At 40.6% G+C, this 13,371-nt stretch overlaps 1 protein-coding gene across 2 annotated transcripts in view; it reads right to left on the bottom strand.

The window, feature by feature from the left end:
* Positions 1-13,371, bottom strand: part of CDH13 (cadherin 13) — a 423,595-nt gene that overhangs the window by 237,386 nt on the left and 172,838 nt on the right. For both annotated transcript variants that reach the window (XM_027890905.1, XM_027890897.1), the window contains exon 4: positions 7,509-7,625. In XM_027890905.1, the coding sequence (XP_027746706.1) occupies positions 7,509-7,625 (117 nt within the window). The remainder of the gene's footprint in view (positions 1-7,508; positions 7,626-13,371) is intronic.

Raw genomic sequence — 13,371 nt, forward strand, 5'->3', positions numbered from 1 at the left:
TAAGCAAAAGGAAATTGCTTATTAAGGGGGTTTCTGTAGCTGGAAATTTTAGGTCAACAGTGGATCATTGATTACAATGAAATAATTCCCATTTTCATGTATTCGACCCCGAAAGAAAAACAGGTCAATAGAGCAGAGCAACATTTGCTTCAAAATGACATATTATCAACTGTGATAAAAGGCTTTGGTTTGTCTTTAAATAAGGTAAGGCAAAAAAAAAGATGTCTTCATTATCCACCTCCACCATTCTGTGATGCTGCCCTACCGAGCAGAGCTCACTGAACCCACTGCTGAATTTCACAAAGTGCTCAAGATGATTAACCAGATTAACCAGAAAGGTTAAAAAAGGTGCCTTTAGAGGACAGCTGGAAAAGAGCAACAGATGTTTTGGAGAGGAGAAGGGAAAATGTTTATTGAATTAAAACACAGTTGCCATTATAGATATTAGTGTCATGCTACTTTAGCCACCCTATTGATCTGTCACTAGGCATCACTCTAAAATGCAAGAGAAAAAAAAAAAATCAAGAATCATCTACATATGATAAAACCAAGAGCAAAACACAGAAAAAAAAAAAAAGGGTAAAATTAGTACTAATCATTGAAGAGAACGAGCAGTCAGTCAGAAGGAAGAAAAATGCTATTGTTTCCCAAGTGACAGCTATTTACTCCACCTTATAAATGAGCCATATACAATACATGTAATTTTTCCTTCTGGAAATGCTCTGCCAACCATCTTTTCTTGATACCACTTTAACAAGCCACAGCTGGTAATATCAAATTTGTTGCCAGACCACTCTGCAAAATGCCTTTATTAAAGTCTTTCATTAATGGAGGCACCAAGGTTGACAGTATGACAGTATTTAGTTTGTAATTTGGCAGGGATAAGTTAATTTTGTCCTGAAAATGTCATTCATTTGGATATTGCTTTATCTTACACCATAAACTTGCTGAGAACTGGCTGTATAATCAGAAACCAAAGGAATGACTTGGAATGGAACAGGAAAACGATTGGGTGGAGAAGGTTTAGTGTTCAGATAACAAACAGGTCACGTCTGAAGGAGCATGAACCAGTTCACAGCTATCAAACAAATATCTTAATTGATTTAAAGGAAGCTCTGTGTGTTCATCTTCTCCCCCTGGCTTCTACATTCTGCAGTTGTCATCTTCTTAGTAGTCACATATTAACTCAGCACTCTGCTCAGGAACACTGTGTAAGTCTGTTGAATTTCTCATCCTACTTAAAATAAAGTGGTACCATAAGTAGATTTGTAGGAAAAAAAGAAAAAATTACACTTTAAAGGCACCAAATAGAAATGCTGGAACCAACTATCCCATTTTACCAATCCAAGATTACAGAATTAGGTTCAAATTTGGCCCTACTAAGAATGCAGAGATCAAGTCTTTGCTCTAAATTATACATTCAATAAGAAAATAACTTTTAGAAACTGGACAGCTTGAGTGGCCATTCCAAACAACTGAATTAAAACAAGACAGAAAAAAAAAAAAGTCACCCCTCCCTTCATCTGCAGCAAAGTTTGTGAATTATCAATTCCTGAGATCAAAGTTATCACAAACAATGTGAGAGTTCAACTGTACATACTTTGCTGAACACCTTTAGAGCATAAAATCTCCTGTTTGCTGCTCTCCCCCAGGTCATTAGTGTGATTTATTATGGAGCAGGAAATGAGCTACTGGATATATCCATATTGGTCAGAAAATCCAATTCCATCATTGCCATGCAACTGCTTTATCCCCAACAAACTTGTAACCATAGTAACTGGATTGGAAAGTATTCCTGAAATGTTTAAAAAGTCCTTTATTCTTATTGGCAATGATTCGTATAATTCTTATTGTTTACCAGTTTTCCAAGGCACCTGCTACTCAAGATTCTTCTGAAGGTCTTAAGGGGTGTATTTTAATGAGGTTTTCCCTTAAAATTGTACCAGCTGAAAGAGAACAAATGTATTCTTTTGGAACTGTTTATGTGATTATAAGTATTTTTCAAAAAGGGAAGTTTGAAGAGAGACCTCTCAGAGAAAAATCTGAAGGGCTGTTTTTCACTTAATGGTTTGTTAGGAAATCAAAAACATACCCTTTAATGAAAATTAATATGCTGTAGCTTAATAATTCATGTACTTGCATTGAAAGCCCTTTAATTTAATGGAGTGCTGCTCCTTTCATCACATGCCTTGCTGAGGGAGGTTGGTATCTGTCCATGAAGGTCAGAGTGTGCCATTCCTCCGTGCAAGCCAGGAATTTAATCAGATGTCAAACTCTGGCATCTCCAACCGCCCGTTCAGGCCCAGCCTGGCAGATACTGCACATTTTCCACAACACCAGAGGGGAGAACTCCAGGTGTCTGTGGTGTCACCAGCAGAAGGGGCTGTATTGGGATCATATATTTATCAAACTTTGTGTTCCCTCCTCGGTGCTTCTGTTGGAAATTAATTCCTCTTCTCTGGGTACCAGAAACTTTTCTTTTAATCTTATGCCAAAATTTATATCCATTAGTTGTTACACCAGTGTATTCCTTTTGCATCAGTGATTTTTACACTCACTCTGGGTTTACAGAAAATGCCTGTGCTGGGTCAAACAAGTTGAGCTCATATATATTTCTGCCCAATCGTACTGTACTAGTACCAGAACTTGATTTTTCTCTAATCCCAATCTTTTTTTCTTGCTGGATTTTTATTTATAATACTGTCTTTTATTCATACTCTCTTTATTCCCCAAGTGCCATTCATCAAGAACACCTTTTCCCCCCTCCCACCTTTCCTGTGCACATTTCTACCTTGTTGGCTGCTTGTTTAGATATCCCTCAGCTGTGGATGTGTCTTTTCCTGCGTGGAATAATAGACATTTCTTTAGCAGAGTGCTCTCCTTGTGCACCACCAGATTCAAGAAACCTGAATTCCTTGTTCCTGAGTAATTCCATCTACTGTTGGAAAAAGTCCCTCACCTTGTGATGCTTCCCAGGAGACAATCATTTTCCCACCTCCCTGATGGCACCACTTCAGCTGCCACTGAAAGACTCTTCCCTTTTGGAAAAGTCAGAATTCTTGCTGATACCAACTCCCATTTTCTGAGCATCCTCTTTGGAACAGCCTCACCATTCCATTGTGGTGGAAATGATTCAAAAACAAGCGAATGGATCATAAAGAATAAAACCCCAGCATATTTTTCCCTCAGACCTTGGATATGTCCATCCAAGCTACCAGTTCCTTTCCTCCTCCATTTCTCTTCAGACTCTCTCTCCCCTACCCTCTTGTTTTCTGCCTAATTTTCCAGTAGAACCAAAGCACTTTTTAATTTAGCTTTTATTTCACTGCCGTTCTTGTTCCTCTCTTGTCTTTCACGTGTCCTCCTCTAATCTATAAACCTTATCTCCAAGTTCTCTTCACAGGTTGATGGATCATGATCATCTCTCTCGACACTTCCTTTCAATTTTTTTGCCTGAAGTTTGACATTTTTTACAGCTGCATCTTCAGTCCATAACAATTCTCTTCTGGGAAGCATATAATTTATCCTATATAAATAGTCTCACTAAGATAGCCACTCAAAAAATAGTCAGCTTCCAGCAGCTTTTCCATCCAGTTATCTTTAGCTCCCTCCCCTCTCCAGGTTTTTTTCGACTGCTGCATTAACAGACAAGATGTGTTTTCTCTTTGCCTTAAATTCATAGCTCAGAGGAGGAAAAAAAAACACCCAAAAAAACCCCACTTCCTCACAGATCTTAAAGATTTCTATCCTTCTTGTTAGGCTGCACCACTTCTACTCTTGAGCTTTTGTTGGGGTCAGTCCTGCCAGCTCATTGCAGCTGAGAGTCCAGATCAGAGGCAGGAAGGACATTTACAGTTCTGATCCAAAATACCTCAAGAAACACCCCTTCCTTCCAGAAGGACAAACCAGACAAACAACTAAGACAACATTTTCACCTACTGTCAAAAAAACAAGGTGTTTTTTTTTTAGTTTATTCAACAGTCTCCATCAAAGTCTCATGTGTTTCTCCCTGTCTGTGTTCTGACCTTCCCCGAGCATAAAAATTCCTGCCAATTTTTCCCAGGCCACTCACGGCTTCCAGAATTTGCATGCCAAGAATTACAATGCTCACTCTTACGAAGGTCAATTCCTTTAAATTAAAGAATAGAATCCTTGATTCATCATATGTCCACCAGCTGCATGAGAGCACATCTTTTGAGCCTGCAGAAGGACAGTCTCACTTTGCAGGTGCCCTTCTCTCCTAATGTGTGGGAAAAGGGCTGGAGCTTCTTGGCCATCCTCACAGTTACCTTCCTGCTCTTTGATCTCTGCATCAGTGTAAGCATGAAACTGCACAAGAACCATCATCCAGTTCATCACCACAGTTAAAGGTGATGAGAACAGAACCACCACTCTTAAATCAGTCTAAGGAAACAGTTCCATAGCCTGGTGGTGGAGAACCTGTCACTGCAATGACAAGCTAATCCTGCATCCCACTGCTCTGTGTCTCATTTGGCTTCATGTGGACACAGAACCAGCAAAGCAACATATGGAGAGAGGCTGCAAATTGAATATCATATCCCTGTGCTATATCAGCAAGAGCTAAACAAAACACATCCATAACAGGCACGAGCTGTAGCCTGGGCCATCTGGTCACAAAGGCCCACGGTACCAGGACTGGATTCAAATATTTTAATCTCACTGCTTTCCCTCAGGCCTGAAGGGTAATATGCAAAATCTTAAATTCTGCTAAAAGGTGAGATTTTTTTCCACCTCCAAACTCAGCATGTCTATGATAGTTATTTAATTAAGAGATCCCCTAATGAAGGGTGTGCAAATGGCAAGGCAATAACCCAATTCCTGAGCGGGTTTGCTGGAAAGGCAGGAACAGCACAAGGAACAGCCTCTACACATGTATTTCCTTGTGAAACTAAATGCTAATTTGAGTTTTTGTAATTAATGTAAACAAAGCAATGTTTCCACTTGTCCAGTGCAGTATCTCCTTCCTGATACACATAACCAACCCTTAACAAAGTCCTCTAAAATCCTTTTTTTTTTTTTTTTGAGTGTGTCGCTTTTTATTTTTCTTAATTGTGGAATAAAAATTAATTGATCTCTCCCTTCTCTCCTATTTCTGCACATCTGCCTTGCTCCCAACTAAGTGCTAAAAAGAATTTCAGTTATTGGCTGCTGCAATCTCTTCCAAACAACCTTGCGCTTTTCCAGCCAGCATAGCATGGGGTGGAAAGCAGGAGACAGTCAGGACAGATGCATAAAATGCACTAGTAATTCCCTAAAACAGGCAAAAGAAAAAAACCACAGCTACTGAATACACCTGCAGTGTCCCCCTGCAGGGATCCCACCAGACCAGACACACTAAAGCTGAAGCTCAAGAGAAATTCATCCACACCATAAGCTGCGATCACGCACCGTGGGGTGCCCTGGGCAAGACCCAAAATATTTTGGAAGAGGAAATGTGTTCCTCACGCCTTACAGAAGTGTTCTGGTTTTTTCAAATCCATAAACTTCACAACAAACACCTAAATTTAGGTGATACAGAGGACCAATTTTTTCTACCGTTTGTGCAGGATCCGTGAAACAAGTCCATGAAACAGTGATCTGGATCAGTACAGCCATTCATCCTACTTAGAAAGCTCACAGCCTACCTTATGAAGATCTGTGGCAAGTCAAAAAAGAATAAAAGAATCACTTTTATTTTATTTAAATGTCATTTTTGCATTGACTCCAACTGAATTTCTTAGTTAGGGAACAACAAACTCTCTTCCCTCCCATCAGTGTGTCTGAGACTCCAAAGCTTTTTATTTGTGCTTTGTTACTGCAGTTCAACCTAAAATGTGACATTCCATTGTTTTAAACACCTCTAACATTTTTGTCTCACGTGACACATTTACAACCTATTTTTCTGCTTGCAGTAACTACGGCCAAAATACTCATCTTGATACCTAAATTAGAACTACACTGAGGAAAAAAAAAAAAAAAAAAAAAAGAATCCCAAAAAGAACTGTAAAAATTATGACAGCTCAGAGTGTTTCAAGGTGCTGATCATTTGCAGCTCCTGTAATTTAAACATCAGTGGAGGACAGGTTTCTCAGGGCCCTTGAAAAAGCGCCTGCCAGATGCTTTTACACCCGTGTGTTTGTACATCATCCGAGGCGCCTGCGATCCCTGAGTAGCACTTCAGGAACGGCAGCAAATCAGGATGACAGGATGTGAGGAAAACATTTCAGTACAAACAGGACCCGATTCATCTCACTGTGCTTCAGGAGCCTCAGTCACCACAACTATCAGCCTAAACTTCCCATCAAAACACTCCGTGATGGCTCTTCCAGAGTGCAGCTCGGGCTGCCTGAGACCCAAATATTCAGCGTTCGGGAGCACAAGGGGTGGAAGAGGGTAAGAAGAAATAAATCAATAACAACAACAAGAAGACATTGTATAAGTAACCTTTTCCATTCTCTGCTTTAAAATTGAACATCAAAATTAACTATTTATCAAAACAATAGTTATTGTCAGCCATCAATTCTCCAAGACTGAAATGTGGAGGGAAACGTTCAGAAATGGCTTTGGAAAGTTTGGGAAACGGCAAAAAATAGAAAACCTACTGAAATTTATGAAACCACTATAAATTATTGATGGAGAGAGGGGAGAAAAATGAAATCCTCATAGATTATTCTTTCTTTTTACTGGTAGGGAAACAAACTGTCCTAATTATTTAAGTAACTGATTAGGTGCCAGTTGGCTTAATTACACGATTGTATTGCTAAATGGCATCAATTGTAGAGTAAAAGCGTGCCCTTGGGCTGTGTGTTTGGCTCCAGCAATCATATCAATGGGAGTTAGGAACAAACTCCATTCCTGGTGCTTTATTTGTTATTGTTTTGTATATCTGAAGTTCTGGAAAAGTGGCTGTTATGATACCCACCTCTCTGATCACCTGCAGGCACGAGAAAAAAAACTTTCCACTTGTTTTTCAGACCTTTGCAAAGAACCAAAACTAAAAATGGAAACATCTGCTAATATATATTTTGCCTTTTGCCATGAGAAATTAACTCAATGAATTAAGGTAAAGAATGAACAAAAAAAATGCTTTTACGTGGAATATCTTATGAATTCCTTCTAGGAGATGAGATGGAAACAAGATGTGCAGTGGGATACTCTCCATAACATTCCTGGCCAAGATCTGAGCTCCAATCCAGCATCCAGACACACAGGCAGGCAGCAAACTCTCCTGAAGAGCAGCTGCTTTAAAACATCCACGTCTGACTGAGGCCCTTGGCCAGCATCTGAGCTGTGAGAGCCTGTCCTGAGCACAAAGCCACTGCCAGTCTGCACAAGCCACTGTCGTTTGTCTACCCAACCCAGACAGAAAAACAATCTTCCTGATTCAGGCTGATATTTCCAAACACTGTTTGGAATATTGCCACCAATGTGACAGGTATTGCAAAGCCCTAAGAGATGGAGATCAATTACTTAATAACAAAATCCTGTCCAGGTCTATGTTCACTTACCTTGCCAACTTGTCTGGGGAACGGTGGTCTTTGATTTTCAGGAATTAATATTGGAGTTGCCAAAATTGCCCTTTTTTGTCTTGGAATTCCAGCGTTGCCTTCTAGTTTTAAGATTTCCTAGGAAAGAAAATGACCAATTATTAAAAAAAAATTCCAAACCACTATCCAGTCGTTATTCTCACCCACTGTATCTTTAGGCAAAGTCAACACGAACCACCACATTCTGAGTTTTGTCTCCCATGTTTTGCCAGCAATTAATGATAACATATCAAACCAGGTATTCAAATCTGTCAGGTTACTGTGCTTATTCCAGTGACAGCAGACAGCCCATATTCATTTTCTTTTCATGTAGACAAATTACAAAGCTCAGAAAGTGTGTTACCATCCTAAGCTGACGACTACTGAAAGCATAAATCTTAAGCAAGGTCTGGCTTACCTCAGATACTTGTAACAAGACCAGTAAAAAGCCACACTTCAAATGCCTTTACATAATTCTCACATCCTAAATTGCATCTATACTCAGTTGCTTCTCAGCCCAGGCTTTCAATCAAACAGAACTGACACTGAATTTGCAGACTCTGTCAGCAGGTGATGAACTCTCAATAAACACCAAAAGCTTGTAACTTCAAAATAGCCTCCAAAAACCCAGGTGTAACTTAAAATGTCAGCCAGCAGGTTGGGTGGTGTTGGGTGTTTTGTGTTGGGGTTTTCTTCTCCTTTGAGAAAATTTCATCAGAAAGAAACGAAGCGCAAGTGGTTTAGACACAAGCCTTGCTTTTCCTGCCACATTTTCTGGAGTATTTATTTCTAGCTGAGCTTCAGGCAACTCAGCACTTTTATGAGCCACAGTGAGCTCTTCACAGTGGCCTCTTGCCCCTGGAAAACTCTGTCCACCACACCTTTGCTCTCTCTGCCCTTCTGCTTTCAGATCCTCTCAATGCTCTCTCTGCAGGAGATGCAACTTCCCAGCTCCACTCTCTTTCTCTGCAACTCCCTTCTCCAAGCACAGTCACTACCAAGGTCAAAAATAGCCTCTCCCCATCTCCCAAAGCTCTTCCCTTGATTTAGGCCCCTTTTTTGGAAATAAAAACAAAACAAAACCAAACCAAAAAAGAACACAAAGAAAACCTACACAAAAAACCAACCAACCAACCAACCAAAAAGCCCCCAAGCCAACCAAACCAAACCCCAACAACAGCAACAAAAGTACAGGTTTGTAATGCATTGGGAACTGTGGAATTGAAAAAGATTTCAGTCACTACTATGTCAAAACAATAGCATTGTTTTGACAATTTCACCCCAGAAAAATCACAGGTTGAATTCAATGTCTGATTCCAACAAGGCAGTTATGTTCTGCAGATAGCACCTTGCTCTCTTAATGAACAAACTCTCAAAACTGAAGTTTCTTGCTCAGTTCTGGCATCCACGTTGCTGCTTTAACAGCTGACACCTCATTACATAACAAAAGCACCATCCCCAGGCTGTATTTTTATAAAACTTCAAAGCTGGATGAGTTTTCCTGGTGGCACAATCTGGACCCATCAGCCAAATTCTCCACAGGCTGCTCCTGCTGCTGTCTTTGTTGATGCCTCCCATCAACAAAACTCTGCTCTACCTCTCCCAGCTTTAGCATCACTTCTCAAATCTGACACCAAACAGCAGCAAGGGAAACTCAAGTTTTCACCCATTTGCTTTAGTCATGCTGAAGTCAAAGAGCAGTGGGAACCACACAGAGAATCCCTTCTCACAAGGTTGCCAATTTTGATAACTTTTTGAGGCTCCCCCTGATAGAGTTCCCATCTCTCCCAAAGGCTTTGCCATTTCTCTCTAATCTTTCAGTCTGAAGGCCACTCGGGTCCCTATTTTTGTCTTTCAACTCCTCTCCCGAAAGAATTTTCCTTAATAAAAATTCATGAGAAAGTTCAAGATAAAAAAAAAAACAACATTTGAAGTGTCAAATAAAAAGGCAAGAGCTGAATTCTGTTCCAAAGGCAAAGGCCCAGAGCAGTGAGCTTTCAAAATCACTTACGCTGTAAACACAGCAGACAGACTGGCTGGCACGTGCCTGGGACGCTGCTGTGGGCAGTAAGAGGGACTATCAGCACATCCACAAGGGGATAGCAGTTCTGCAGCTCAGCAGCAGCGAGGCTCAGCTGCTCCCAGCTGTCACTGCCACCGTCACGGTTGTCCCGCAGCTGCTGACGACGTCAGGGAGAAGTCCCAGGCACGTGCTCTTTGCCAACGAGCCACACATTCCCATTCACGTATCTTGGTGTCATGAAGTGGGTTGGGAGGGAAGAGACCTTTTGATAAAACCAGCCCAAGCTCCCTGCAACAAGAAGGGACAGATCCAACCACATCACTTTGCTCTGAGCCCCATCCACCATGACTTTGTTTCTCGTTGTCGGTTGGAGGAGGAAAAGGGAATTTTCAGATTGTTCAGTATCTACATCTCTCAGTTTTGGTAGTCACAGACCCCTAAGCAATTAATTCATCCCTTTCCCATGACAGGTCATCCTTACACTTTCCAAAGATCCCCAAATGGAAGAAAAGCCCTAATTATATTCAGTGAGTCAACATTGAAGTCATTATTATAAAGAAGTGAAGTTCTAAAGGAAAGCTGCAGGGTGGTAAGACTCAAGGCCTTCAAGTCCAGATTTCCAAGCAGGACTTTGGAAAAGGGAGTTTGTTTTTGTTTCTAAGCACAATCAGTCTGTTGCATGGAGAAAAAAGCTTCTGTAGATTGGGCACAGAAACGTGAGTGCTTCTTCTCTGAGTGTGTTTCACACTGTTTATTCTTCAAATCTCACTGTGGGGTTTTTTTTTTAAATAGTGATTTTTCATGATGATTTCTCTCTGTCTTAGCATCCCCTGGTGTCTAACAGCAATGACTGATTAAATGAGTAGCCAAAAGCATCACTGTAGAAAGCAGGTAAACAGAGGAGAAGAAAAGGTCAAGAGTTACTTCACCAACACTTTCAATAATTCACTGCTGTTTGTGGTATCTTAATGATTTCCCCATTTGTAAAGAACAGGGGGAAAGAAAAAACATTTTGCTTAATGCCAAGCACCTGCAACTGATGGTTTGATGCTCAGTTCAGTACATAAAACAGAAGCCATGGAATTATATGCCAGTTTAGCACCTGGTTCAACAGTTACAGCACTGACAAGACTCTCCTTCATGGGTGGATATACTGCATGTGGAGTAATTTCCACTGAATTCACCTATTTAATTTCTTGAAGAAGCAACTCCCAAGGGATATGGTTTAGATTTTTACTGAGAGATGCCAGTCTGTTCCAACTACAACCCTGTGCAAGTTGCAATTTCCCTGCATCCCTTCAGAACTCTCCTCTTTCTTTTGCTTTTCTTTCCTTTTCACAGGGGGTTCTTGGGAGAGTTGCAGTCCTTGAATATTTGAATAAATGGCCCAGTCACTCTGCAGCAGCAGGAACCATTACTCTTGACAAAGAAAATTTCATTAGAACTTGTCATGGGAATGAGGTGGCTGAATACTCCTATCGATTTGTCACCATCAGGGTTGGAAGCACCACCGGAGTGGCAATCAGTAATCTACCACAGGGACCAAAAAATGCTGGACTTTCTTGGAATTCAGTTGGGTTTATAGACTAAAGGTTGATGGTATAAAATGGGGTCAGTCCTAAATACAAACAGGAAAAATAATTGGATGCTTGTTGAAATAGGATGTGGTAATGAGAGATATTTCAGTCTTCCTACAAAATAACATCTCCACCTAATACTGATCAATTAAAGCTCCTCAATTAAAGCTCAATTAAAGAAATCACTTTATATAACTCTCAGCTGAAATTTCAGTGTGTGCTGTAATAATTAGTTCCTTTATGTTTGCTATTTCTATCATCAGAATATTGTTCTTATCAGCAGTATTAATAGTAAATTATTTCTAAAACATGTGCCAGAGGAGAAAAATATTTTCTCATGTTGGTAGTCATGGGAAAATCCAAGAAATATGCTGGAACTTTATTCATGAGCTAATGAACAACTGTCTAACAAATAATTAACTCAGTGAATAAACTGAAGAACTGTAAAGGTCAATGGCATTCACACAAACATCTGCTCAGAAGTCTACTGTCCTCAAAGCCTGTAAATGTCACCTTAAGAATCACTTTGTATACTTGGGAAGAACAAATCCAGTGAAAATCCAGCTTGCTGAGGGGAATTGGGCGTTTCAGAGAACAGAAGTTGCCCAGCTTATGAAGCACAATCAGATGCAACATCTGGGGAAGGGAAATTGCTGGTGGAAGTTGATTTAATGCCACTGGGGGTTCCTACAGTTATAATTGTTGCACAAACAGAGAGGCCCGGCCCTACAGACTCATCTGAACTCTTGCTTTGTGAAATGATTCAGTTCTTGCCCTGAACTTCAGCAGTATCTTTTTGGGATGGAAAAGTCCTGTTTCTATTCGAGTTTCATTTACCTTCACATCTGCCTTAGTCTGTGTCAGGGACAAGTTCTTCTAAGATGATAACAAACTAAGTGCCATTAACTTTGCTTTTGTACACATTAACCATGGGAGTTACCTGTACTGAGAATAACACGCGGCCAAGAGCCTTTCCCTTTTTAAAATTAACATTTCAGACTATTCTTGTCATCATTTAGAGTGTTATTTTCATTTTGAATCATATGTGAGTCACCACCTCTTGCAGGAAATCTCGTATTGGTTCCATGCTGCTCGTTAAATATAATGAGGTGTCCCTTATACACAAACAACCAAATATGCTCTGACTGCCTCATCTGTCAAGCACAGTGAAATACAGGCTTGAGGAGAAAGACAATTGCTGACCTTATGCCTCTGTCTACACCAGGACACACTAACAACACATCACTTATCACTGGTAAAAATACCCTTTCCTCCATCTCCCCTGTGCTTACACTTGTCGCAAAGCCAACAAAACCAGGCTGCTCTTCCAGCACGCCAGGAGAAGTGCAAAATTCTTAAAGATGTCCCAAAAACCTTCAGATCCTGAAGGAAATGTAATTTAAATAAGGAAAGCACTTGCTGATGCATTTGCCAAGGCATACAAGCCTTACAAGAAGTGTCCTGCAATAAAGATTTACATGGGAAAACAGGAGGGTTTGACTTTGTGGGTTTGGGGTTTTTTCTCATTTACTGACAGCATCTGCCCTGGGGTTACACATCAACCTGCTGCTGAAAACAGCACTGGGCACACAGTGCAGTTCTGGAACAATTCAAATATTTCAAAAATCTGATCCTGTCGAGCTTTGATCAAGGCCACGTGGAAAATACAGTAAGAACACAAGGCCTTAACTTCTTACACTCAATATTCCTGCTGAGTCCACTGAGTGGACTCCTTTTCCCATGCAGGAGCTTCCCTTTACCCCCAGCAAGGAGGGAAAATGAACGGCCCAGTCCCTCTCCAGCAGCAGGAACAATTACTCACAGAACACACATCTTGGTTCTGGGGAATGTTAAGTGAATGAAAGATGAACCCTTTTGCTGGGGCAACAACTTCTACAGAGCCACAAAATCTGCAGGTCAGCAGAACACAACTGACGGCTCCAAATGTGGGATAACACAAGGAGCGATGGACAAGCTGTTCCACGTTTCACTTCTGGGATATAAGGCCAGTTTCTAATAAAGAAACTTTATATCTTATGTAAAATAAATACTATTCACAGAAGAAGTTGTTTTACCTTGGAAAACCAGCTGGGTGTGTCTTGCTGCAGGGCAGCCAGCTGTAAATATCCATCAGAAAACTAACACATTTTATAGCCACGCTCTGGATTCAAGTGCTGTGGAACTCACTGCATTATACCAGTGCTGCACAAAGGCAATTCCATGATGCCCTAAAGCAATATGAGTA

This window comes from Empidonax traillii, unplaced genomic scaffold (assembly GCF_003031625.1).
Source record: "Empidonax traillii isolate 1590-97213 ecotype Southwest subspecies unplaced genomic scaffold, ASM303162v1 scaffold13:size3042203, whole genome shotgun sequence".
Lineage (NCBI taxonomy): Eukaryota > Metazoa > Chordata > Aves > Passeriformes > Tyrannidae > Empidonax > Empidonax traillii.